This window comes from Pan troglodytes, chromosome 19 (assembly GCF_028858775.2).
Source record: "Pan troglodytes isolate AG18354 chromosome 19, NHGRI_mPanTro3-v2.0_pri, whole genome shotgun sequence".
NCBI classification, from domain to species: Eukaryota; Metazoa; Chordata; class Mammalia; order Primates; family Hominidae; genus Pan; species Pan troglodytes.
This window is the reverse complement of record NC_072417.2, coordinates 16956816-16984121: the sequence shown is the minus strand read 5'-3', so window position 1 is coordinate 16984121 and position 27306 is coordinate 16956816. Positions and strand designations below refer to the sequence as shown.

The 27306-nt window shown below is 55.6% G+C and overlaps 1 protein-coding gene across 3 annotated transcripts in view; it reads left to right on the top strand.

Annotated features, from left to right (window-relative positions):
* The window catches only part of PITPNM3 (PITPNM family member 3), a 101872-nt gene extending 74961 nt beyond the window's left edge, over positions 1–26911 (top strand). Inside the window, exons 7-20 of one of the 3 annotated variants that reach the window (XM_016931368.4) lie at positions 3066–3255; positions 3706–3828; positions 4592–4776; positions 7202–7374; positions 8976–9146; positions 10457–10651; positions 11404–11552; positions 13481–13597; positions 17053–17169; positions 17506–17654; positions 17943–18092; positions 20285–20468; positions 24111–24239; positions 26503–26911. In XM_016931368.4, coding sequence (XP_016786857.2) covers positions 3066–3255; positions 3706–3828; positions 4592–4776; positions 7202–7374; positions 8976–9146; positions 10457–10651; positions 11404–11552; positions 13481–13597; positions 17053–17169; positions 17506–17654; positions 17943–18092; positions 20285–20468; positions 24111–24239; positions 26503–26808 — 2338 coding nt within the window. In that variant the 3' untranslated portion in view covers positions 26809–26911. Of the gene's footprint in view, positions 1–3005; positions 3256–3705; positions 3829–4591; positions 4777–7201; positions 7375–8975; positions 9147–10456; positions 10652–11403; positions 11553–13480; positions 13598–17052; positions 17170–17505; positions 17655–17942; positions 18093–20284; positions 20469–24110; positions 24240–26502 lie in introns of all 3 variants that reach the window. The other 2 variants (XM_054670773.2, XM_054670774.2) reach the window with 2 other exon arrangements.
* Positions 26912–27306: the final 395 nt, after the last annotated feature.

Below are 27306 nucleotides of genomic sequence, written 5' to 3'. Positions count from 1 at the left end.
TGCTCTGATGGAGGAGGAACAGGGCACTGTGGGCTCTCTGAGAAAGGCCAGAGAGGACTTCCTGGAGGAGTGACTTTTGGGTTTGCATACCACGGCTAAGTGTGTGGGCTCTCAGGCCACCTGGATTTGAGTCCTGGCTGTGTGGTCTGGGGAAGGTGTTTAACTTCTCCTCGTCTCAATTTCCTAATCTGTACAGTGAAGGTAGCCATAGTAAATAACCTCTCAGGGTGGCTGTGAAGAGTCTGTGTGCTAATGTGTGTGAAGCACTCAACACAGTGTCCAGAATGTAGAAAGCACATAGGGATGCCAGCCTTGGGAATGCCAGCCTTGGGGATGCTAACCTTGGGGATGCCAGCCTTGGGGATGCCAGCTGTGGGGATCTAGCCATGGGGATACTAGCCTCAGGGATACTAGCTATGGGGATGCCAACCTTGGAGATACTAGTCATAGGGATGCCAGCCTTGGGGATACTAGTCTTGGTAATACTAGCCATGGGGATGCCAGCCTTGGGGATACTAGCTGTGGGGATCCAGCCATGGGGATGCCAGCCTTGGAGATGCTAGCCATGGGGATGCTAGTCTCAGGGATACTAGCCATGCGGATGCCAGCCTTGGGGATGCTAACTGTGGGGATGCCAGCTTCGGGGATGCTAGCCATGACTCACATCATCTTCCTCCTGGCTGGAAGAGGGGCTCTCTCTGCAGGTGGAGAGTGGGCTGGGGAGAGAGACTTCCAACTCGCAGCAGGGAACCCAGCTGGTGGGGAGAAAGGAGGGAAGGATGTGTGCACAGAAGGGCTGGTTGAGCGCTGGGCAGCTTGCTCACTGCTGACGCTGGCACATCCTTGCCCACTGTGGGCCCTGGCACCTGTGGGGGACAAACTGAGGGGACCTCCAGGGTATGGGGCCTCTGGGAGCTCCACCCACTGCTCCAGGCACTGAGGGCTGCAGTGCTCCCCTCCTGCCTATCCTGTTGAACTAGCTAAAGGTAGGTGCCTGGGGCCGGGTGGATACCTGGGTTCTCAGCAGTCATATGTGCAAAAATGACCTAAACGCCTACAGGGCCCAAATCCTATAGGCATTTGGCAGATCACTGGGGCTGGCAGCTGGAAGCTGGGAACTTTCAGTCAGGGGCAGGAGGGAGGCCTCTGCACCTCTGTTCTGCCTGTCCCCCTCACAGGACCCCGCCAGAGACTTGGGGCTGCTGCAGAGCCCAGCCCTCAGGCAGAGCCCTCATACCCCGGGGCTCCGGAGCTGGGAAGGGTGGGAAGAGGTCCCCAGCAGGGTGCCAGGTGTGTGGGGCGCACCGCACTCCGAATTCCCCAGGAGAATGGGAGCCGATGTTCTCAGCCAGTTGTGGCTCTGAGGAGGGCTCAGTGCGGGGAGGGCCAAAGTCCCCTGCCCTGGAGCTTCCAGCCAGTCAGGAGAGAGCACGGGCAAGCCCCTTCCCTTCCCTGGGCCTTCCTTTTCCCCCTCTGGATTGGGGGAAAGTCAGAGACTCTGATTTATCTGCGTTCCTTGGACACCAACAGGAATTGCAGGCAGATCTCAATCGGAGTTGGAAGGAAGGAAGATTAGGTCTGTAATTCCGCAACCTGGCTAATTGCCCAAATCCCTGGTGTGAGTCTTGTTAAACTGCGAGATGTCCAGGCCTCCCCCCAGCAGTGGCTGATTCAGGAGGGAGGTGCCCCGGAATCTGCATCTTTGACACCTGCTCACTGCTGAACTGGTGGCGCAGCATGTTCCCTTGTCACTCTGATAGTCCAGGACTTCACTGTGCTAGTTCATCATCCGTCTCAGGAACCCCTCTACCTGTCCCCAGGACATCTGACCTCCAGAGCTGGGTCACCCCTATCTCCAGGAAGACGGATGGCCCGGCCATTGATTCATGGGGCCAGCGGGAGGGAGCTTAGTTCTCCCCCAGGCAGTTCCTTGCCAGGGCCATTCATCACCCCATAATCACGGCTGGGAGGGAGCTCTTTCTCAGCTAATTAAAATCTCTCCGGCTGCAATCGAGGCCTGCTTCCTCTAATTTGTGTTCTTTGGAGATGAGGAATGGCTGACAGGGCCAGCCTTGTACACCACGAGGACTCTGCCACCTGCTGAGAGTGCTCAAGCCCTGTCCCCTGCCCCAGATTCTGTCGAGTCCCAGTGGGATGTGCACTGGGCTCCATCAGCCTGAGCTTGGGCTAAGGGGGAAGGGCAGGCTCTGGGCAGGGGTGGAGAGTTCCCAGCCTCCCTGTATGGTCCTTCATGACCAGCCAGGTCCAACAGTGCATCTGGGTCGGAAGCCCCAGGGAACAGAAGCAGAGATGGGGGCAGAGGCAGGGGTAGGTGACTCGGAGGCACTGGTCTCAGGTGAGTCTGAGCTGCCCAGAGAGGAGGGGGATTTCCTAGTGGGAAGGTAGGGAGTTGTGGGTGCCAATGCAAAGTCTGGACAGTCTGCTGGCTGGACACTGTTGGGCAGGCTCTCAGCCCCCTCTGGGGTCACAGAACTTTCTGCAAAGCTGATGAAAGCTCTGATCTTCTCCCAGTGATGCAATGAACACAACATCATGTCTGCAGCTATGTGCCCAGCTCCAAGCTGTGGCCACCATGTGAACCCCAAGCCTGGCATGTCCTCTCTCCTCCTTTCCCAGCTTCTCCAAAGCCTTTCTTGAGGCCTAGTTCAAGCCCCACCTCCTCCAGGAAGTCTGCCATGATGATATGTTCCTACATGTTCCACCCTAGCTGGCTCCTCTGCTGACTTCTTCCTCTATGGTTGGGGTGTTCTTTGGGGCCATGCAGAAGAGGGCAATAGAGACTGCAGTCACAGGGACCCCAGGGCCCACACCCATGGCCAGAACGGGAAGGACACACAGGGAGTCAGTGTAGGCGTGAATCCTCTTCCCCTCTCCTCCCCACACTGCCTGTGCTCTGTGTCACCAGGCTCCTGCCTGGGTCTTCCTGAAGGGTCCCTGGAGCCCAATTCCTGGCCAGTATGTGCTCTCTTCTGCCTGATCCTCAGCCCCAAACCTGCCAACCTGCCCGATCCTGGCTGGGCTCACCTTGGGCCCCCTGTCTGCAGCCTGAACCCCTACAGCCATGATGAGGGCTGCCTCAGCAGCAGCCAGGACCACGTCCCTCTGGCCGCCCTTCCCCTGTTGGCCATCTCCTCCCCGCAGTACCAGGATGCTGTCACCACTGTCATCGAGCGAGCCAACCAGGTCTACAGAGAGTTCCTGAAGTCCTCTGATGGGATTGGCTTCAGTGGGCAGGTAGGACAGCCTGCCCTCTCCTCCTCTCCCCTCCCCTGTTCCGGCCCCGGCCTGGGAGAGAGGCTGGAATCTACTGAAAGGGCCAAGGCCAGGCTGTTCTCGAATCAGCCTCTGAGCCCGAAGGCGGCTTTTGAGATCTCTGACTTTGCCCTCATTTTACAGATAGAAAAGCAGAGGCCAACAGTCTGAGTTCTGATTCTGAGCCCATGCGGCTCTCTAGCCCAAGTCTGACCCCTGAGAGTAGACTACTCCCCGTCCTTGGGCTGGCCTGGGCCAACGCCAACCCTGACCCCCGCCCAGTTTGCACACTGCTTCCCAGTTGGGCTCTCTCAACACCTCCCAAGGATGAGTTTCTCATTCTCCTGTGGGGAGGCAGCACTGCTCTGGCCGGGTGTGGGGGTGAGGGGTCAGCAGTGGGCAGGCCTGCAGTCCCAGCTGCATCTCTTTCAGGTGTGTCTCATCGGGGACTGTGTGGGGGGCCTCCTGGCCTTCGATGCCATCTGCTACAGTGCGGGGCCCTCAGGGGACAGCCCTGCCAGCAGCAGCCGGAAGGGGAGCATCAGCAGCACCCAGGTATAGCCGGGGGGACAGGACCGCGGGAGGGGTATGCCCATAGGAGCAGGGCCTGCCCCTTGGGGAGAGAGTGCTGGTTCTTCACGTTGGCACCATGACATCCAGGTTACAAAGAAGTGTATCATAATCCAGCTGGGCGCAGTGGCTCATGCCTGTAATCCCAGCACTTTGGGAGGCCGAGGTGGGCAGATCACCTGAGGTCAGGAGTTTGAGACTAGCCTGGCCAACATGGTGAAATCCCATCTCTACTAAAAATACAAAAATTAGCCGGGCATGGTGGTGCGTGCCTGTAATCCCAGCTACTTGGGAGGCTGAGGCACGAGAATCACTTGAACCCAGGAGGTGGAGTTTGCAGTGAGCCAAGATTGCACCACTGCACTCCAGCCTGTGTGACAGAGGGAGACTCTGTTTCAAAAAAGAAAATAAAGAAAGAAGAAGAAGAAGAAGTGTATCATAATTCTACAAGAGTAGCAGGGGATTATTATGACAGGTGTGGAAACTGAGGCCTGGAGAGCTGGATTTGGCCCCTTCGACAGCCATCCAGCGTCCCAGTGGGAATGTCAATCCCGGTGGATGCGGGAGAGAGCCTGTGCCTAGAATCCTACCATGATTGCGATGTGGCTTCCTGTGTCTTTTGGAAGAAGGGTAGCCCCTCACATCTTAGGATGAAGGGGTTGGTTTGTGCTTGGGGGGAGGAGACAAGGCCCCAGAGTCTCCCGTGACAACAGTCTTTGTCTCTCCTGTCCCCTGTTCGGTCCCAAAGGACACCCCAGTCGTGGTGGAGGAAGATTGCAGCCTGGCCAGCAGCAAGCGTCTCAGCAAAAGCAACATTGACATCTCCAGTGGGTTGGAGGATGAGGAGCCCAAGAGGCCGTTGCCGCGGAAACAGAGCGACTCCTCCACCTATGACTGCGAGGCCATCACCCAGCACCATGCCTTCCTCTCAAGGTAGCCCCTCCCTGTCCAGAAACAAGAAGACCTTGGCTCAGAGCCAACTGGGAGGGCTGTGACCAGTCAGATGTCCCAGGCCCTTCCATGGGGGCCCATAGATAAGCATTGAAAGGCTGGGACCAAGGCCACTCGCCATCGGCCCTGTACTGAGGGACCACAGCCACTCGTCGGCGGCCCTGTACTGAGACTCTGGAACCTGGTTCCCTGTCCCTGCCCTGCTCTGACTTGCAGAGAGATTGGGAACAGTCGTCCTTTTCTGAGCCTCGGCTTTTCTTCTGCAAAAAGATAATGCTGCCCAGCCTACTTCACCGCACGGTTTTAAGAACCTGGCGGAATAATTGCTGTGACTGTGTTTTGTGAGTCACCCGAGGTGTGTGTTGCTATCATTTCTCATAGGGAAAGAGAGGGTCAAGTAGGTCAGGAACTTTCTAGAGGTCACGCAGCCAGTGACGGAAGAGCTGGGATCATCATTCTGGTCTCCCTATCCCAAGTTCATGTTTCTAATCCAACACACTTTTGTTTATGGGCCAGGCAGGCTCCTCTACAGAACTGTTTACCCTTTAACTTTCTAGAAGAGACATGTTAATCAATGTGGGCTAAACACATTATCTGCACATTAATTCAGCTTACACATTAATTGAACTTGGACCCAGATTGGAAGGAATGTCTCTTTCTTTTTCCTCTGCTCCTCAGCTCTCTTCTTCCTTCCTTTCTCCTTCCTCCTTACCCAAGTGATAAGTATCATGAGGTCATTACAACATTTGGAAGATAATCATCTCACCACCCAGAGGGAGCCAACAGTCTCATTGTTAACATAGAGACTGTTTCCTTCTACATGCTTTTAAGATCGTTTTATTTAAAAAAAAAAACCTTTATATTGTGATCTTTTCCTGATATAATTAAAAATACTTGATAAATATTCTTAATGGCAATATAATGTCGAATGAATGGATATCAGTTTACTTAATCCCTATAATTAGGCATTTTGGTTGTTTCCAATTCCTTAGCAGTATAAATAGCCCTACAGTGAACATCTTTGTGCATAAACGTTAATGTATATATTAGGGTGATTATATTTGGGTGGATTCCTGGAGGAAGAATTATTAGGTCAAAGGCTCTGCACATTTAAATCTCTGAATGTTTAAAGCCCCACTGACAGATGATCCTTTAGAAAAGCAGCTACCTTCTAGTGAGGCTTGCAAGGTGAAAAATCTCAACAGTCCTGGCTCATCCTTGAAAAATCCTTTAGGAGAGCCCCAAATTTGGAGAGTGATGAGAAGTTGGAGGCTTCCAGGAGCTGGTCTGACACAGCCAGCTTTCCCCTCTGGTGTAGGGACAGATGGTGGTTTCTTTGGCAATTAAGTAGTTGGCGTGTGTTTAGGGACCACGCTGTACATGAAATATGTATTGTTAAACATCAGAGTCATCATCTCACTGTGAGATGCTCACACTGCAAGAGGCAGGAGGGAGTGCGGAGACTGAGGATTCAACTTTGCAGACTCGCTCACTCCTGAGGGTGGGGCACTTGTCCACATGATTTCAATAGCTCTCTCTAAAGTTTGTTCTCCTCTGACTCAAGTAGTTTAGTTGCTTTGCATTCAGTTAATCGATTCACTCTAAGCTGTAGCTAATGCTGGCTGGAAGGTCAGGGAGGTGCCCAGGTTTCCTTCTGATTCTCAGCGTCCTACTCTGGGTCTGTGGCTGAATGTAACTTGGATTCTTCCCGGGACAGTGGGCACCTGGGTTGGAAGTGGTTGGAATTCTGTGTGTCTCACATTTTTCTCCTTAAGCTCTGCTTCATCTGTGGGCTGGGGCTGGGCGTGGGGAGACCAAGCTGTTTGCATCTGTGTCTGCGGGTTGCCTGGAACAGGAGTTACGATGAAAGCCCTGATCCCAGCAGAACAGAACTGACGTTAGCCAGCTGAGTGTTGGGCAGGCTGGGCTTGTCTGGTACACAGTGCAGGAATCCTCAGCGTGGCCATCACAAAGCCAGCATGACGAGGCAGGCCTGCCAGTGTGTAGGATGCTCAGGCGCCCCAGGTGCTCAGCCTGTTTTTGTAAGTAACATTTGATTGGATCCCAGCCATGCATATTTAATCACTGTCCATGGGCGCTTTTATGCTGCAATGGCAGAGTTAACTAGATGCAATGGAGACCACACGGTCCATGGCGTCTGAAATATTGACTCTCTGGCCCTTTGCAGAAAAAGTCTGTTGATTCCTTTTCTAGCCAAATATCAGCCAGGCCTTGGTGGCCAGTGCTGACTGTAGGTGGTGTGCAGCCGGTGGACTCTCAGCCCCGCCCCAGAGATGGAGGGTTGGGCACTTCACACTCAGAATTCAGGCTGCGCTGCTGTGTGAACACTCCCGCATTCTCGGTCCTTCCCTGACCTGCCCTGCCCTGCGTCCTCCTCCCTCCGCAGCATCCACTCCAGCGTGCTAAAGGATGAGTCTGAGACCCCGGCGGCTGGGGGGCCGCAGCTCCCTGAGGTCAGCCTGGGCCGCTTTGACTTCGATGTGTCCGACTTCTTCCTCTTCGGCTCGCCACTGGGCCTGGTCCTGGCCATGCGGAGGACGGTGCTGCCTGGGCTGGACGGTAGGGATGGTGTGGGCTGGGGCCTGAGGTGCCTGTGCGTCACTAGGGCCACCGTGTCAGGGCCTCAGAATGAGGAGAGTGAAGTTGGGGACAGGGGCAGGGAGGGTCACAGAGTTGGGATAGGTGGAAAGAGAGGAGAGAGGGTGGGGAAGAGGAGGGAGAGAGGAGCAGCTTCCCTCCTGACACAGGGCGAAGGTGAGGCAGCTTCAGATGGATTTCACTCTCCATGTCAAGTGCCCCTGGCTGCTTTGTGGCCTCATTGTCCGGTGGTCACGCCCTATGGGGAAGAGAAGACAGAATATTCAACCTCTTGCCTCCCACCCTCTCCTTCTCCTGTACTGAGGCAGATACGGCTGCCAGGTTGGTCTCACCACCCACCCCCGCATATCCCCAAGCCCACCTCAGGTGCCTTTGCTCATGCAATACCTGCAACCTTTTTTTTTTTTTTTTTTGAGATGGAGTCTCACTCTGTCACCCAGGCTGGAGTGCAGTGGCGCGATCTCAGCTCACTGCAACTTCTGCCTCCCGGGTTAAACCAATTTTCCTGCCTCAGCCTCCCAAGTAGCTTGAATTACAGGCACCCACCATGACGCCCAGCTAATTTTTGTATTTTTGGTAGAGATGGAGTTTCACCATGTTGGCCAGGCTGGTCTCGAACTCCTGACCTCAAGTGATCCACCCACCTTGGCCTCCCAAATTGCTGGGATTACAGGCGTGAACCACCGTGCCCGGCTAATACCTGCAACCTCGAATGCCTTTTCCTGCTCCTCTAAAATGTACACACCAGGCGATTGGCACCAGCAGGCATGAGGGGTGGGGAGGGTATCTGTGACTCTTAAGGACAGAAGTACAGACCGTCTGAGGCTGCAGGGCACCTTGGATATCCACAGATCCATGCTTTTGGCCAAAGCTTACTGACAAGCTACAGTATGGAACAGATAAAGTGGGTGGTAGAAATGGAGGCAAGGAGGCAGAACCCCATGGCTGCCCTCAGTGTCGCTAATGAACCCTAGGGCTCCCTGGATGCTGGACGGTCCAGTCCCTGTTCTAGGAGGACAGGGAGGCCCGCCGATGAGGTGGATGCCTCAGTGGAGACACCTGCTGGTCAGCGAGAGAAGTGTTCCACCAGCTCTGGCAAACCTGGAACTCTAGCAGCAGGCCTGGGAACTGTGTGTTTATAGCCTTGAGGCCTGCGGAAGGGGCAGCTGACCTGCCTGAAGGAACCTGGGTTGGCTTCCTAGGTCAGGTGGTAACTGAGTGAAAACTGGAAGAATCTAAAGGAGTTGCCCCGTGGAAATGGTGGAGGGAGGGCCCACAAGGAGAAGGGATGTTTTGAGCAAAGGCTCAGAGAAAGGAAAGCTGCAAGCCTGATTGGGGAAGGGCAGCTGTGCACCACGGCTGCAGTGCTGGGTGCCTGTCACTGCGCTCCTGGGTGGGGAGACAAACTGAATGTAATGGCTTTGTTCCCGTGGGGAGCAGGGAGCCCGGGGAGGCTCTTGAGAGGGGAGTAGGCTACTCCAGGCTGCATTCCAGGGAGCCTCCTAGGGCCCAGGGAGCAGGTACTAGAAAGTGGCTTCCCTCTGTCTTCCCACTCACCCCAGGCTTCCAGGTGCGTCCTGCCTGCAGCCAGGTCTACAGCTTCTTCCATTGCGCAGACCCCTCTGCCTCACGGCTCGAGCCACTGCTGGAGCCCAAGTTCCACCTGGTGCCGCCTGTCAGCGTGCCTCGCTACCAGAGGTTCCCACTGGGCGATGGGCAATCCCTCCTCCTCGGTAGGTTCTTGGGGGTGGGAGAGAGTGTGCTGAGCTGGAGGTGGGGCCCCAGCCCATTCAACCCCTCCAAGCTCTCAGTGAGTAGGGTGACTCACCTGAGCAGGGGCTGTGAGAACAGAAGGTTAGTCAACTCCTCTGTCTTCAGAGTCGCCCACCTGTGCTAAGCACCTGCTCTGTCTGAGGCATCTTGGGGCTCAGAGACCCAGGCTGTGTCCCCCAACAGGCTCCCGGACACACTCCTGTGGCCAGGGCTGGTGTAACACTTGAGCTTTCAGACCTGATGACGGGTCCAGGGATCCGTGCTCCAATCTATTTATGAGTGCCCAGCCTGGACTCTGAAGGGGTAGGGCAGAGAGTGTGCCATCCTGGTGGGCTTCATGGAAGAGGTGGCCTTTGATTAGGGTCCAGACAGGGGAGGTGCATTTGGACAGGTGGAGAAGAGCTAGAGGATGAGGGTTGAGATCTTCCAGGCAGGGAGAACAGCAGGAGCGAGGGCAGGTGTTTTGGCGAAGAGCCAGTGGCCTCCAGGGTCAAGTGGGGTGATCCGGGCATGGACCGAGTGTGTCGTCGATGGGAGACCTGTAATGGGCAGTCAGCAGCTTGGAAATCGGAGCCTTGGCTCCACGCCCTACTTGAGGAAATTTAGCCTAAGCCTGCTCAGAGGTTTGCGTCAGGGATGGGGGAGTTGTGCATGGGGCCGATTCAGGATTAAAAACCATCCCTCCCTCACCCCTAATTCAATGGAGCCTTTGTTTCCAAATCCCTGCCTGCCTGGAGCTTCAATAGGTCGGCTAGGCTGGAAACCTCCCTCCCCCATGGATCCCTCTTTGGTCAGGGGACTCCCCTCCCTCCCCTGAGGCTATCCTAGCTCTCAGGCTGGAGTCCCCATTCCCTTCCAGAGGCAGCCTCAATTCTTTGTGGCGCAGGGGAGGAGTTGGATAAGAGAGGATATGGCTATGAGTCACTCCTGGGACCTCAGCTGGTGCTTTTGGGGCAACGTCCCAGAGGCTCCCTCTGCAGCTTTACTGGGGGTAGGGGTGATGGCTGGGACTCCAGCTTGTGTCTGCATAACTCACAGCTGCAAGGAGGTAAATGCGGCAATATGCGGTGGCAGCGGGGTCCCTTCAGGCCCAGGGGACTGGTGGGGTGGGCACAGTGAGAGGGGCAGGTGCCTGCTGGGCTGGCAAGTGAGCAGAGCCAGGGCTGGCTCCTCCAAGTGCCCAGCCTCCCTCCCAGCATGGGGCTGGCACTGAGTGGGCAGCTCTGCTGGAGACACATGACTCAGCCTGACCTTGAAATTCCCCCTCCAGCTGATGCCCTACACACCCACAGCCCCCTCTTCCTGGAGGGCAGCTCCCGGGACAGCCCGCCACTTCTGGATGCCCCTGCCTCGCCCCCTCAGGCCTCGAGGTTCCAGCGCCCAGGACGGAGGATGAGCGAGGGGAGCTCCCACAGCGAGAGCTCGGAGTCCTCGGACAGCATGGCACCCGTGGGTGCCTCCCGCAGTGAGTGAGGTCCTTTTGGGGCCCTGCCTGGATTCGGGGGAGGGGAACCTTCCTCTGGGTGTTTGCTGGGTCACTGCTAGAGCTGCTGAGGGCAGGCCCTGGGATAGGGAGAAGGTGAAGGAAGTCCTGGGGGCTTGCTTCTGCCTTTAGAGAGCTGGGCGTCTGCTGATGGAGACCTGGCGTAGGTCCAAATCCTCACTCTGGCCCCAAACTGAGCTCTGACCTTGGAGGAACCTTGACCTCTGACCCTGGACAGAGCCCTGAACTCTGACCCTGCCTCAAATCAGAGCTCTGACCTTGAAGAGAGCAGTGACCCCTGATCCCTGACAGGGTCTGAGCTTTGACCTCAAACAAAGCCCTGACCTTTGACCCTGGACAGGGCTCTGACCTCTGACCATTAAGGAAGTGCTGAACCTTCCAGACATAGACTCAGCGCCAACTTCAGGCAGAGCCCACTGGGAACTGCCACTGAGCGGCAGCCCTGGGTGAGACTGTGGACGTCTCTGTGGGTCTGGCCCTCCTTCCTGGGCATGGGCTTGGTGCCCACAGCTTAGGGGAGGGCTGGTGGGTTTTGAGAAGGAAGGAGGAAGAGCAGCGCGTTCCCCAGGCCTCCTCCAGGCCAGGGTGCTCCCGCCCAAACCTGTGCCCCACGTGGGGCATCCACCACCAGTCTGTGCAATGGGAGACCCCGCTGCCCCTCGGGTGAGGCCCCGGGCCGGCCACGCATCCTCACCTTCCTCTCCGACCCACAGTCACAGCCAAGTGGTGGGGAAGCAAGAGGATCGACTATGCCCTGTACTGCCCTGATGTCCTCACGGCCTTCCCCACCGTGGCCCTGCCCCACCTCTTCCACGCCAGCTACTGGGAGTCCACAGACGTGGTGGCCTTCATCCTGAGACAGGTACTGCTGCCGCAGTCGCGGGCCTGCCCACAGCCACACCAAGGGGGTACCGCCCTTCTCCAGCTGGAGAGGAGGCTATTCTTGCAGACACTGTTCAGCTTTTGGCCTTGATCCTAAGAGCATGAGGAAGGCATTGGAGCACCTACGTGAGTGGGGAGTGACATGACCAGAGAATGGGCTTCATAAAGACATTGGCTCCTGGGTGGCTGACGGTATGGTACACTCTAGAAAATTAAATATAAACTACGCAGGAGAGTGTCCCAGTGTTTCAACTTGGAGACTGGAGTAGTCAGTTCCCACTCCCCACTGGGTCTCAATGTCCTCGTCTGCAAAACAGAAGGTATAGCAGAAAGGCTGGTGCCGGAAGGAGAGCCTGGTGGGGAGGGAGTCTGGGGAGCTGGTAGGGGTCATGATGTTCATGAACAGCCGTGATGGCCAAGGTCAGGGGTATGGTTTTATATTGGGTTCAATGGGAAGCCATTGCAGGGCTGTGAGCAAGGAAGAAATAGCAACTGGCTTGTGTTTTTTGAAGGAAACCCTGAGGCTGAGGCTGCTGTTTTCACGGCAGGAGAGGAACCATGAGGCCTCTTGTGAGGCCAGTGCAGGGTCCCAACTTAGAGAGGAGGCTTGGAGTAGGACAGGGGGTGGAGGTGCCACAGAGTGGCAAGATTTGCATTACGGTGAGAGCGCTTGTGGCTGTCTGCGTTGTAGGAGAAAGACGGGAGCCCAGTACGTCCTGTTTCCCACTTGAGTGACTAAGGTGGTTCCGTGTCCTGCACCTGCGGAAGAGCAGGGCTGGGCAGGGGGCGGAGGAAAGTGAGTTTTGTTTGTAGGTTCTTGGGGGTGGGAGACAGTGTGCTGGGCTGGGGGTGGGTCCCCAGCCTGGTGGCACCCAGGCCAGGGTGCTCCAGCCCAAACCTGTGCCCCACGTGGCACATCCACCACTGTCTGGGTGTGGGAAGTGTGAGCTGCCTCTTAGTTGCTGGGACGGAAGGGGAGTAGAGGAGTCTGGAACTTAGAGAAGACATCAGGATTCCAGATAAAAATGTGGGTGTCATCAGAGCTTGGACGGCATTTAAAACTGGCAATGAGTGCCAGACTAAGGGTGCTCCTACAGAGAGGGAAGTTCAGAGATGAGTCCTGGAGCTCCCCCAGGGAGAGAAGGAGAAGCCACTGAAGGAGAGAAGAGGACATCCCTGAGGTTGGAGGACCCAGAGAGTGTAGGGAGAGGACCCCTGAGATAGGCGGGGTGGGAGTCACCGGGGCCGTGGCAAGAATGGCTTCCGTAGAGTGATGGAGAAGAACCCTGACTGGAGTGGGTGGAGGAGAGGGGGCAGGTGAGGAAGGGGTGACAGTATATGGGCTAAGTCCTCTGTGAGTGCTGCTGTGAGGGACAGCAGGGATGTGGCGGTCACTGGAGAGGCATGAGGAATCCGAGAGAGTATTTTTTAAGATGGGCAGTATTACACGTATTTGAATGCTAAGGAGAGTGATCTAGCGGAGGGAGTCTAATCAGCGCTGCGGGATTGGGAGGGGAGCATGGCTGGAGCAACGTCCTCAAGAAGCAAGGAGCGGCTGGGATCAGGACTCAAGGCGGCCTTAAGAAAGGGCCACCTTGTTGTAACAGAGGGAGGGCAGAGAGTGGGGACAGATAGAGGTGGCTGCCAGGTTTGGGCACAGCGAGGCAGAGACTTCTCTCAGGAAGGGAGCCAGCTGGGAGACTGCTCTGGCCCCAGCTATCAGGACAGGAATGCAGGGACAGGAATGCAGGTCCCGGGGTCTGCGGCCTCCTGACGGTTCCAGGCTGTGAGGTTGGGGGGTTGCAGGGGCAGGGCCCAGCTGGCCACAAGCGGGTGGGCGCTGACACCCTGGGAGGGAAGCAGAGAAGCCAGAAGACCTGACCGGGGCCCTGCTCGGCTCTTGGCCAGGTAATGCGCTATGAGAGCGTGAACATCAAGGAAAGCGCCCGCCTGGACCCCGCAGCACTGAGTCCTGCCAACCCCCGGGAGAAGTGGCTTCGTAAGCGGACTCAGGTCAAGCTGAGGGTGCGTGCATGCTCAGTTCGCATGCGGCTGGGACTGTGTCCTTCAGGAGGTGGGGCTGGCCTGGGGGCTGGGGCATCTGCATGGGAGGTAAGCGCTTCAATTTGCCCTCAGAGCTCAGCACCCAAACAGGCTGGGGCTCACACTCAGATGAAGCCCAGGCACTACAGCTGCAAGGGTGTGTGAGTTGCTTCCCCATGGCCTGGTTCCACAGGAGCCCTGAAGGCAGGAGTCCAAGACACTAGGGTTGGTGAGGAGATACCAGTTAGGGAGCAATTGCTATATGCCAGGCTACGGTAGATGTGGACTTGAATCAGAAAGAGTCCTGGATCTCAGTCACTTACCATTGAGTATGGCCTGGTGTGATATTTGATAGAGGAAGGTACAGATTAAGACAAAGATGGAAAGAAGGATTGTAAGGGCAAATCATTCAGGGCTTCTCTGAAGAGGCTCCTCTGTGAGGTATTGAAGGATGAATAGGAGTTTGAGGTGCATACATTTATTTATTCACTCAGCAAACGATCATCAGTGCCTACTCTGTCTCAGTCATTCTGCTAGAGAGTGGAGCACAGGGTTGTACAGACACAACCATTGCTATGGTGGGCATCTCCAGTCTGGTGAAAAGACCAGACATGGACCCCAAGAACAGTCCTAAAAGGTAGAAGGAGATCAATCCTTCATGAACCAACTCTTTTTTGGTAAACATATTTATTGAGATAAAATCCACATATTCTATAATTTACCCATTTAGATAGTACAATTCAGTGGATTTTAGTATATTCACAGATGTGTGCAACCATTACCATGGTCAGTTTTAGAGCTTTTTCATAACCTCCGAAAAGAAGCTCTGTACCCTTTAGCTGACACTCCCTCACTTGCCCCAGGCAATCAGTAATCGACTTTCTGTGCCTGCAGATTTGCCTATTCTGGACATTTCATTTCGATGAAATGATGTAATACGTGACCATTTGTGTCTGGCTTCTTGCACTTAGCGCACTGTCTTCAAGGTTCATCCAAGTGGTCGCTGTGTCAGAAATTCCTTTCTGAGGCTGAATAATATTCCGTTGTATGGAGATGCTACGTTTTGCTTATCCATTCACTACCTGATGGACATTTTTTGGGTTGTTTTCACCTGTTTTTTTTTTTTTTTTTTTTTTTTTTTTTTTTTTGAGACAGAGTCTTGTTCTGTCGCCCAGGCTGGAGTGCAGTGGTGCAATCTCAACTCACTGTAACCTCCCCTCCCTGGTTCAAGTGATTCTTCTACCTCAGCCTCCCAAGTAGCTGGGATTACAGGTGTTCACCACCATGCCCGGCTAATTATTTTATTTTTTTATTTTTTGTATTTTTAGTAGAGATGGAGTTTCGCCATGTTGGCCAGGCTGGTGTTTTCACCTTTCGGCTACTATGAATAATGCTGCTAAGAACGTCCGTGTATAAGTTTTTGTGTTTTTCATTTCTCCTGTGTTTTCATTTCTCTCGGTTAGATGCCTAGAAATGCAATTTCTGTATCAAATGTTAACTCTATGGGTAATCATATAGGGAACTGCCAGACTGTTTTCCACAGTGACTGTACCATTTCACATTCCCACTGCAATGCATGAGGATTCTGATTTCTCCGCATCTTCAGCAACCCCTGTTATTATCTGTCTGTTTGATTCTAGTCATCCTGGTGGGTGTGACGGGGTATTTCATTGTGGTTTTGATTGCATTTCTCTAATGACTCGGGATGCCGGATCTTTTCAGGTGCTTATATTCATAAACCAGCTGCTCCCTCTCCCCTGACAGTGCACCTGTAAGGGGGCCTGCGTCCCCTACTTGGCTGAGTGTCTCCAGGGCAGGGCCCATGACCAGTTTATCTCAGGGACCCCATGCAGATGAGGTGTCTGCAGATATTTGTTGGATTGAATGAAAATGCATGGGAATTGAAAGGAGGTTGAGAACCTGTCTTTGAGGAGTCCGAGGAGTGTTTCTTGGCGATGATGGCGCTGAGTCTAGTCATAGCGAATGGGCTGGAATGTGGGGGAAGAGGGCCAGGGCCAGGGATGGCACCTAGAGCCAGTGTGGGGGGCGGGACAGCGGTGTGAACAAAGGCCTGGAGGCTGCTGCAGAGCCTGGCAGAAAGGACCAGAAGGTGTGGATGGGGAGCAGCAGGAGACAGACTGAAGAGGTCGTTCAGGCAAGCCTTGGAAAGCTAAGCTCAGGTTCTGGACTCTACGCAGAGGGCACTGGGGAGCCCGGGAGGGTGTTAGTAGAGCTGTGCTTTATAGAGACAGAGGATCTGTTGCAGGGACTGCCTTTGAGGAAGGAGCTCCATTAGGGAGCTGTTAGCAGCATCCATGCGATGTGGCTGTGCGAGAGATGAAGATGTGGCCAATGCGGTAAAGGAGTGGTCACTAGATTGAGAGACTGGGGTCTTGGAGGCCAGGCTGGGAGTGGGGGCTGGTCAGGGCCAACACAGGCTGCAAAATGAATTGAAACCAGTTCATTGATAAATGAAGAAGAATAGGGAGGTTGAGACAGTCACAGATAAAATGACGCAGCGTCCAGGATTGCTCCAGGAGAATCCCGGTGGGGCTGGGGCCGAGGCTGGGGAATTGGGCAAGGGAAGAATGAAACCAGGATGGCCATGAGTTTGTTGCTAAGTGGTGGAGCAGGTGCCGGGAACACGAGGCTTTTTTACACTCTTCTCTCTCTCTATGCTTGTGCATTTGAAATTTTATCTTAAAAAAAAAGACAGATAGTAAATATCTGTTGGATGTGAGCTGTGATGTAGAAGAAAGAACCAAAAGTGACCAGGCAGTTTCCAGCCTGGGGATCTGGAAGACAAGGACAGGCTGTGAGGCCGGTTGTCCCCTCAGGGCCGAGCAGAGTCAAAACAGAGAACGGGCCAGGCACGGTGGCTCATGCCTATAATCCCAGCACTTTGGGAGTCTGAGGTAGGCAGATCACCTGAGGTCGGGAGTTCGAGACCAGCCTGATCAACATGGAGAAACCCCATCTCTACTAAAAATATGAAATTAGCCAGGCATGGAGGCGCATGCCTGTAATCCCAGCTACGCAGGAGGCTGAGGCAGGAGAATTGCTTGAACCTGGGAGGTTGCGGTGAGCTGAGATTGCGCCATTGCACTCCAGCCTGGGCAACAAGAGCAAAACTCCTTCTCAAAAACAAAAAACAAAAACAAAACAAACAAACAATCAATCAAACAAAAAACACAAAAGCAGAAAACGTACAATGGCAGGAAGCCCTGTGCACCTTGAAGACAGCGTTTGGGGGACTCACGGTCTGTTTTTCTCACACGTTCCCTGGGAACACATCTCTGAAACTCTAGCAGAAGTTAGTAGAGAGACATGATTCAGCAAGCTGATATGCCTCCAGCCAGTCTGAGGAACACTGCAATGATAAAGCAAGGTTGAGCCTCCCTTGCAAGGGCTGAGCCAGCTTCTTTCTGTCCTTCCAGAATGTCACGGCTAATCACCGGGCCAATGATGTGATTGCTGCTGAAGATGGCCCCCAGGTCCTGGTGGGGCGGTTCATGTACGGGCCCCTCGACATGGTGGCTCTGACTGGAGAGAAGGTACCTGGGGCTGGGCCTCCCCTCCTCAGCCACTCCACCTGCACCAGGTGCCTCATGGAGCCACATAGCGTGTGGGGTGAGGGTGTCAAGAGGGCCGAGCTGCCTGGGGTGGAAGCACAGGGCCAGGAGCTACCCACCTGCTTGGGCGGGCCGGGAAGGGTGAGCAAGGAGGAAAGGATGGGCTCAGAGTATCCAAGGACAAACGAGGAGCCAGGCTGGCAGGAGCCAGGGAATGTCAGGCAGGGACCTCAGCCCAGAGTTCCCCCGCCCAGCCCCTCTGCCAAGCCTGTAGCCCCTCAGCCTTCAGGGAGTCCCTGACCCCCTTCACTGCCGCAGGTGGACATCCTAGTAATGGCAGAGCCATCCTCAGGCCGCTGGGTACACCTGGACACAGAGATCACCAACAGCAGTGGTCGCATCACATACAATGTGCCGCGGCCCCGGCGCCTGGGGGTTGGCGTCTATCCTGTGAAGATGGTCGTCAGGTAAGACCCAGGGGCCATTCTCAGGGTGGTTTCTCTCATTTCTATGGCCCTTCCAGCCAGGCCTGTCTAGAAGATGGGGTCCTTGGGGTTCTTTGTGGGCCCCCATCTCTGTCTGCATGGACTGAGGTGGATGGGAGAGGTCACCAGCCGTGGCATCAGGAGATGCCACCCAGGTGCTCTCTGACCTTGACCCAGACTGAGCTCTGACTGCAGCTACAGCCTGACCTCTGGATTCCGGCTAACGTCTGACCCTGACCTCACGGCTGACCACAGGCAGGTTTCTTTCAGGGGCGACCAGACCTGTGCCATGAGCTACCTCACGGTGTTGCCCCGGGGCATGGAGTGCGTAGTGTTCAGCATTGATGGGTCCTTCGCGGCCAGCGTGTCTATCATGGGAAGCGACCCCAAGGTCCGGCCGGGTGCAGTGGATGTTGTCCGGTGAGTGCCACCTTCCACCAGGGCTATATCTCCCTGGGGGACAGGAGCCAGCAGCCCTGGGGGAAATATGTTGTTTTTCTGATTTGCTCTAGGAATTCTACTGGTCTCTGGGGCTGTGAGCTGAGAAGCCCTGGCTTTTCCTCCAACAGTAATTTATTGAGTGTCCTTGGGAAAATTTCTCCTGCTTTCTAGACCTCAGCTTGTCTGTTTCTTCCTCTCTCCCTCCCTCCCTCAATTCCTTCCTTTTTTCCTTCTTCCCTCCCTCCCTCCCTTCCTCCTTCCCTCCCTGCCTCCCTCCCTCCACTCATGCACACATCCACTGCTTTCTGAGGCCCACTGTGGCCAGGCTGTGTGCTGGGCACTGATGCAGAGTGAGCTCTTAAGTTGGAGGATACTCAGAGTCTGGTGGGGAAAATAAGTCACAGGCATGAGAAACTGTAACCCAGGACTCCAAGTGATCAGAACCTCAAGAGTAGGACAGATGCCAGGCACTGGAAGTTCCTGGGGGCTGGAGACTGCCCTGCCTCACCCCAGTAACAGTGACGGTTTTGGGGAGAGAAGACGGGCCTGGCTCCTGGGCTCCTGGGAGACTGCTGGCCTCAAGATGCCCAGCAGCTCCGTAAGAACAGGCCTAGACAGGCTGAAGCCCATTTCAGGGGGCCAGCCTCCCCCCTTGTAGAGCTAGGTCATGTGTTGCCATTACAACAAATCCCTCCTGCGTCACAGTTCCCCTCCCACTGCAGGGAAGGGGAGGCTGTGGTCCTTCCTCTCTGGGGGTCCATGATCCTCCCACTGCCTTCCATGGGCTCCAGGGTGCTCCCCGTGGTGCTCCACATGGTGCTCCACATGATGCTCCACATGGTGCTCCCCAAACCTCGACAGTCATCAGAAACTCCCCTTTTCATAAACACATCACTGGGCCCCACGTCAGAACTAACCAGAATCCCTAGGGGTGATCCCTGCACCCCTGAGTTTGTGTAGAGCATCCCCAGATCCCTCAGATCATCATCCAGTTTTAGAACTCCCCATCTCTGTTAGCTGGTTCTGGTGGCAGGTGCCATAAAGGTGCCCAACCAGGTCTGGGCTTACCTGACATCTTGCAGCCAGGATTCTGTGTGAAGTCAGCCAACCAGAGCTATCCCACTGCGCTGTGAGAGCACAGAGGAAAGAGGCTGATTCTGCTTGGGAAGCAGGGAAGGCTTCCTGGAGGAAGGGGGGTCTTGAAAGATGGAAGATGGGAATATCAGGAGATGGAGCCATAAGGGCTGTCTAGGGGAGTGCTGTGCAGCAGAAGAGCCAAGGGTTTGTTCAGGGGGCAGCAAAGCAGCTCTGGGTGGGCTGGAGAGATCCCATATGCAAAGGCAGAGCAGAGACATGGCCACAGAGGCAGAGAGAGGCCTTGAGGCTCTACCTCAGGGTGCTGGGGAGCTGGAGATGCTGTTAGACAGAGGAGTGCTGGGGTTAGATTTGCGATGTACAGGAATCACCATGGAAACACTGCGGAGGATAATAATAAAGCCAGCCACACCAAGCATACCACCTTGCTATGCATGTTTGGGATTAACTCCTTTCGTCTTTAGGACAACCTTGTGGGGTAGTTCATATTATTATGCCCATTTTACAGAGGGGGAAACTGAAACCCTGGGAGGTTGGGGAGGGTTGAGTAATCTGCCCAGGGTTACAGGGCTCAGGTTAGATGTGGGTAGGAGTAGGGGTGGAGGGAAAGAGGCCACCCAGGAGGCTTTTGTAGTGGCCCAGGAGAGAGATGGGGCCCGAGCTAAGGATGAGAAGCAAGGCTTAAGTGAGAGGGCTGGGGGAGGGGTTAAAGAGTCTGGCCTGGTGAAAGCAAAAGGCTTTCTTCCTGGAGGAGGAGGAGGAGGAGGAGGGAGGGAGGCACAGGGAACAGGGAAGAATGAAAGGCGCCTGTCTCTGACTCTGAAGCGGCTGTGAGCAGAGGGGCAGGGCGAGGAGATGAGTTTGGATATGGGCCTGTGGCATCTGCAGGCCTGATCCAGGGGAGATGTCCAGGGCTCAACCCAGAGAGGGGATTCGGGGTCCCCCTTGTTCTCCCTAGCATGCCTCAGACTCGTCCCTCTGACGTCTCAGGAGGGCAGCTGCGGGCAGGGCAGGCTTCTGGGCATCAGGTGGCCTGCACTGGGCAGGGCTGGACCCTTCTAATGCCATCTCGCCAGGCACTGGCAGGACTTGGGCTACATGATCCTTTACATCACGGGACGGCCGGACATGCAGAAGCAGCGGGTGGTGTCGTGGCTGTCCCAGCACAACTTCCCACAGGGCATGATCTTCTTCTCCGACGGGCTGGTGCATGACCCGCTGCGGCAGAAGGCCATCTTCCTGCGCAACCTCATGCAGGAGGTGAGTGGCCAGCCTGGGGTGGGGACTCCATGGCTTGAGAGCGCAGCCCTCCTCTCCACCGCTCCCCATCTCCCTCCTCCCGGGTGGGGCCTTGTGATGTGCAGTCTGTAAATCCCATTCCCGTGGATCTGGCTGGGTCCTCTAGCAGCCCTGTGAGGTAGGTTATTAGTCTCGTCATTGACAGAGGAGAAAGGTGAGGCTCCGGCGACTTGCCCTGGATCTGAGTCAGACTTTCGTCCTTTATCTCCTGACTCTTGTCTCTACATCTGGCCATTCATCCAATAGACATTTAAGTGCCGATTGTGTTCCTTACTCTGTGCTTGTTGGGGCTGCACAGAGACAAACAGACCCAGGCGGGCAGAGGATGTGCTTTCCGTGACCCGGATGTGCTTTCTGTGACCCAGATGTGCTTTCCATGACCGAAGCTATGGTTCCCACTAGCAGCACCAGGAAACTCAGGAGAAGTGCAAATTATCTGCCCTGCCTCCTCCTGCCACCCTCTTAGACCTACTCAATCAGAAACTCTGGGGAGGGGCTCAGGAACCTTTTCACAAGCCCTCCAGGGGATTCTGATGCACAGAAAGATTAATCAAGAATCCCTGACCTAGAGCAGAATAGGCGTTGACATATAATGACCAAACCCAGCCCACAGCCTGTTTTGATATGACTGGTCAGCTAAGAATGGTTTTTACACTTTCAAATGGATGGAGAGAATAATCAAAAGAATGATATTTCATGACATGAAAATTACATGAATTTCAATGTCTCTAAATAAAAAAAGTTTGATTGGAACACAGCCAGGCTCATCTGTCTACGTATTGTCTATGATTGCTTTTGCAATACAACAGCAGAATTGAGTAGTGGTGACACAGTGCGAAGCCTGATATATTTACTATCTGGCCTTTCAAAGAAAAAGTCTGCAAATCCCTGATCTAGGGGAGGAAGGACATGTCAATTGACAACTACTGGTGTGTGGTTGAAAAAGGCCCTTTTAGCAAACAGAGGAGAAAGGACTTCAGTTTGTCCAGGGAGGGCAGGGAAGGCTGCTAGGAGGTAGTAACTTTTGAGCTGAGTCTTGAAGCATGAATTTGTCAGGTAGACAGTGAAACAGCATGTGCAAAGGCACGGAGGCAGGAGAGAGCTTGGGACGTTCCAGGCTTGGGATAAGTGCAGGCAGGGTTAGACCCAGGACAAGTGGGAGCTGAGCCCTCAGAGGTCATCAGGGGCCCAAACTTGGCAAATCTTGAAAACCTTGGAAACCAGGCCAAGATCATAAATTCTCTGCTGAGGGTCACGGGGAGCCATGGAAGAGTTTAAAGCAGGGAAGTGGCAGTGTCTAATTTGGCTTATAGAAAGATCCCATTGGTGGCTGTGTGGAGAACAGATTGGCAGGAGAAACTGGAGGCAGGGAGGCCAGTTAGGGGGCTGTTGCCCAAGCAAAAGACAGGAAGACCATAATCCAGGCGATGATGGGTATGGGATGGAGAGAAAAACATGGACAGGATTAGGAGGTGGAATAGTCGGGGCTCAGGGATGGTTGGACGCAGGGAGCGAGGAGTTCTAAGATGCCCGTGCTGGGTGACCAGGAGGGATCCAGGTGCTACACACCTGACCAAGGTCTCCATGGAGGCAGAGCCTGTCCGTTCTGCTCACCAATATAGCTTCTGCATTGGGGGTGATGATGCCACATGGTAGGGACTCCATAAATGTTGGTAGAATGAATAAATGAATGAGTGAGTGAATGAGAGGGGACATGAGAGGAGGACCAGGCTGGAGGGAGATGAGCTCAGCTGTGGACACGTCAAGGCTGATACAGCCACGGGACCTGATATGGCTTAGGGTAGTTCTGGGCTGCAGGTGGAGACTGGGAAACAGATGCACGAGACGGATCAATGGAGCCATGAGACGGGAGATGAGGCGTTAGAAGAGGCTGTGCTGGGCCACTGAGAGCGGCACAAGGAGCAGCTGAGGAACCAGGAGGAGAGTGAGGGGGAGGAGGACCAGGAGAGAGAGACGAGACTCCAGGTATTGGGAGGAGAGGGCTTCAAGGAGATAGCGCCCCTTTTGCCAAGGCTGTGGGATGCTGAGAACTGTTCAGTAGGCAAAGATTGGCCACCAGATGACCTTGTGAGGAAAAGACAATTCGGAAGGACAAGGGGGCAAAAGTAGTAGGGAGAGGAGCAGAGAAAGTGGGTGTCAGCTGGCAGGGTCATGAGGCAGGTAGGCAGGGTCACCAGAGCGGGAGTATCCAAGTTATAGGAGTGAGCTCAGGTGAATGAGAAGGTGGAAGGGCCAGACGAAGAGGGGCTGCTCCATCCTCTGAGCCAAAGGCCAGTTGGGAATAAACCAACCATTGAGGTGAGGGGCAGTGGGCTGAGGAAGCGCTCTCCTTGGTCCAGCATCGAAGGCAGTCACCTGCCGGATGGGGTAGGGCTCAGGGAAGGACAGGAAGAAGATGGAAGGTGAGAGCTGCGTGGCTCTGTTTCTTTAGCAGCTCTCGGTGGGCAGCATGTACAAAAACACAAGGTGGATAGTGGAAACAATTTCCAGGGCTGAGATTTGGCCAGGCAGGTGTGGGAGGAGGATGAAGGGGTGAGAGAATCTGGGGTGGAGGCAAGGACACAGGGATGCCATGGGTCACTCAGGCAGGATGAGGAAGGGGCGAGGCAGCAGGGCTGGTGCAGAAAAGACAAGTGTCAGTAAGGCTGAGAGCAGCCAGGTGGGGGCTGGCGGAGAAGTGGTGGGGATGGGGCAGAAGCCCTGAGCGGAGCGGACGTGTGGAAGTTCACAGTTAGAGGGGCAGGTTCTGAGTTTGGTCCTGGAAGTGACGGCCACTGACGTGAAAGAAGGTGCGAAGCTGCCAGGCCGGGTGGGAGGTGGTAGATCCTTCACGTCACGCAGACTGTGGGTCATCCCAGTGATGGTGGGGCTTGGCAGGAAGGAAAGCTTGTGACCCAGGACCAAAGTCTCCAATGGCTTGAGAGGAGTGTGAGTGGGAGAAAAAGAGGATGACAGTGACAGGAGGCACACAGTGAGGGGCAGCTGGGTGGCGAGCACCTCACAGGAGGAGGTAGTTTGATCGGGTTTATCCTGGGGAGGGGAGGGAAGGGTGATGGTCTGGAAGTGCCCCTGGAGCAAGACGGACCTTATGCAGTTCTCTGAATTGAATTGGGGATTCTGGGGTCGGGGAGGGGGGCGGTCATCACACCAGCCAGTGAGAGGCAGTGGGCACATGGCAAGCTGCAGTGTGGAGCGGTGTGGACGGCACAGGATCAGGAGCCAGGCAGAACTGGCCTCCAGTCCTGGCCCTGTGAGCCAGAAACCTGGAACTCAATTTCCTTATCCACAAAGGAACGCTTGCCTTCATTATTACTTAACCTGAGTGTACTGCTGTTGGAGGCGGGGCCGGTAAATGGTGTGGTCACGACTGTTTACTGGGCAGAGACCTGGGTTGGGCCTGGGGTGCAGGGAGGCGCAGCCACTCTGAGGGTTCATTCCTGACGCAGGGTGGCCCCATGGCTTGGAGTCTACCAGAGTGCACATAAAGGGTCCCCAAGCAGGGGCCCCCTGGGGTTGGCCTGGGAAGGCTTTCCAGGGGGTGGGCTGGCCTCACTCTCGCCCTATGCCTGCCCTGTGTTTCAGTGCTTCATCAAAATCAGTGCGGCCTATGGCTCCACGAAGGACATCTCTGTCTACAGCGTGCTGGGCCTGCCTGCCTCCCAGATCTTCATTGTGGGCCGGCCCACCAAGAAGTACCAAACCCAGTGCCAGGTGGGTGGAGGCGGGGCTGGAGGCGGGGAGTTGTGAGGGAGGTCAGGGAAAGGGATAGAGGGAGTAAGCACTTCATTCATTCATTCATTTGTTCATTCCCCCATTTGCTCATTCATTTATTCAACAAACACTTCAGGGTGCCTGCCTCGGGCCAGGGCCTGTGTTGGGTGCAGGGGAAGAATCCCAAGTGGAGTCAGATGCAATGAACTTCAGTGTAGTGGCGAGATGGACACATTTGCAGTTGGTGACAGTGGAGTGTAACAAGTGCCATGATGTATGACGGGGAGCACAGGGAACTGTGGGGCCCTGGAGAGGGACCGCTAACCCAGACTCCAGGGCAAGGTTGGGTTTCCGGAATTTGAAGGAATGGTCCAGGAAGAGCCTGAGATTGAGAAGAATATTTGTGACAGAGGCAGCAGCAAAAGCCAAGGTCAGGAGGTGACACAGAACATGTATATTCTGGGAACTGCCAGTGACTCAGCTTGGCTGCATGGGACGTGAGCTGGGAGGTGGGGGGGGCGGGGCTAGAACGGTCAGTGCAGCCAAGATGGCCTGTGTGGGAACTCTGAGAGGGTGTGGGATGAGCAGGTGTGTGATTCAGGAAGCTCCCTCAGGCTGCAGGTGGAAGGTGGTTCAGAGGAAGGAAAGAAAAGCCGAGAGGACATGGAAGAGAAAGTGGAGGGTCTGAGAGGCATTTTTTGGTAGGGGATAGATTGGGTTTGGTAATGCCCAGATCAGATGTGCAGGATGAGAGAAAGGGAAGGTGGAGGACAGCTACTTGGTCTGTGGCTTGGGTGACCACGTAGGAGGTGCCACTATTTGAATCGTGCAGCAGGTGGAAGGGAAGGAGTTGACCTCCCTCTGGGGCATGTCAAGTGTGCAATGCCTGAGAGTGACCCGCGGGTAGAGGGTCAGGAGATGGTGGCGTCTCCCAGTTGGGAACTCAGAGGCCCTGCTTCTCAAACTCTGAAGTGCACAAGCATCACCTGGAGATCTTGTTGACATGCATATTCTGATTCCATAGGCCTAGGGGCGGGGAGAGGGCCTGAAGTTCTGCCTGACAAGGTGCCAGGTGGTGTTGATGCTGCCAGAGTCCATGGACCACATATTGAGTAGCAAGGCTCTGGACACAGCCGGAAGGACTGGCAAGGAGGGCAGTCGCAGGGCTCAGAAAAATGACAAGAGGCATGGAGAGGCTGCGTGACGGGAGGGACTTCGCAGGATTCTAGTGAGCCAAGTGACAAGGATGGGTGCTTCCCCACCCTCAAGAATCCAGAGGCCAAGCACCCTGGCTCATGCCTGTAATCCTGGTGCTTTGATACGCAGGATTGCTTGAGCCCAGGGTTCAAGGCCAGCCCTGGCAACATAGCAAGACGCTGTTTCTACAAAAAATTAAAAAAATGAGCTGGGCGTGGTGGCATGTACCCGTGGTCCCAGTTACTCGGGAGGCTGAGGCTGGAGTATTGCTTGAGCTGGCGAAGTTGAGACTGCAGTGAGCTGAGACTGGGCTACTGCACTCCAGCCTGGGCGACACAGCGAGACCCTTTCTCAAATAAATAAATTAATTAATTAAAATAAAATAAAATAGGAAAGAAAATCCAGAGAACTCTGGTGTGACCCATGGGTACAGGTAGAGATGCATGGTTGTCCAAAGCAGGATGGGGACCCTGGAACGGTAAAGAGCTCCCGACTTCCCCAGGGTTCCTTGGAGAAGCTGGAGGTGCCTCCGTAGAGTGTTCCCGGGAAATGATGGGGACAGGATCAGGATAAGGGGCCTGCCCCACCCCTCCACCTGATGCCTGTCCCTTCCCCTCCCCTCCTCTCCCTTCCCTTCTTCCGCTTCCCTTCTTCTCCCTCCCCTCCCCTCCCCTCTTCCCCTCCCATCCCCTCTTCCCCCTTCCCTCCTCTCCCCTCCCCTCCTTTCCCCTTCCCTCTTCCCCCTCCCCTCCCTTCCCTCTTCCCCCTCCCCTCCCTTCCCCTCTTCCCCCTCCCCTCCCTTCCCCTCTTCCCCCTCCCCTCCCTTCCCCTCTTCCCCCTCCCCTCCCCCTTCCCCTCTTCCCCCTCCCCTCCCCCTTCCCCTCTTCCCCCTCCCCTCCCCCTTCCCTCCTCTCCCCTCCCCTATTCCCCCTCCCCTCCCTTCCCGTCTTCCCCCTCCCCTCTTCCCCCTCCCCTCCCCTCTTCCCCCTCCCCTCCCCTCTTCTCCCTCCCCTCCCTTCTTCCCCCTGCGCTGCTGCCCTGCCCTGCCCTCCCCTGCCCTCCGCAGTTCCTGAGCGAGGGCTACGCCGCACACCTGGCCGCGCTGGAGGCCAGCCACCGCTCACGCCCAAAGAAGAACAACTCGCGCATGATCCTGCGCAAGGGCAGCTTCGGGCTGCACGCGCAGCCAGAGTTCCTGCGGAAGCGCAACCACCTGCGCAGAACCATGTCAGTGCAGCAGCCCGACCCGCCCGCCGCCAACCCCAAGCCCGAGCGGGCCCAGAGCCAGCCCGAGTCGGACAAAGACCACGAGCGGCCGCTGCCGGCGCTCAGCTGGGCGCGTGGGCCCCCCAAGTTCGAGTCGGTGCCCTGAGGGGTGGGCTGTGCTCAGAGCAGGGAGCGGGGGGCCCAATCAGGCTGCCTGCGGGGACGGGAGGGGGCTGCCCTCTCCCCGACACAGGCGTTTTCCTGCTTTTTCCCTCCCGTGTCTGTCCAGCAGTGTCCGACCAGAGCGGGGAGGGATCCTGCCCGAGCCCGGGGGGCTCCCTGAGCTGCGACGGGGTGAGGTCCGGGGATCTCGGTGCAGCCACTGCTGCCTCCCACGGGCCTGCGACCGCAAGCCCAAGTCAGGGTTCATGTTTGTGTCATCCTGGGGGCAGGCTTGCCCGGGGCTGAAGCGTTTGGGCAAAGTCGACCACCCTCCTGCGTCCCCAGGCTTCACAGCGAGCTAGGCAGGCCCTCAAGGGGGCAGCCCCAGCCTCGGCACCAAGCGCCGCTGGCAGGCACAGCCTCTGGGCTGTCTTGTGGAGGTGTGAGTGGCATTTGTGCCCGCCCTCCCTGTGGTTTGGGTCACCATTTTGGGGTTCGCGCT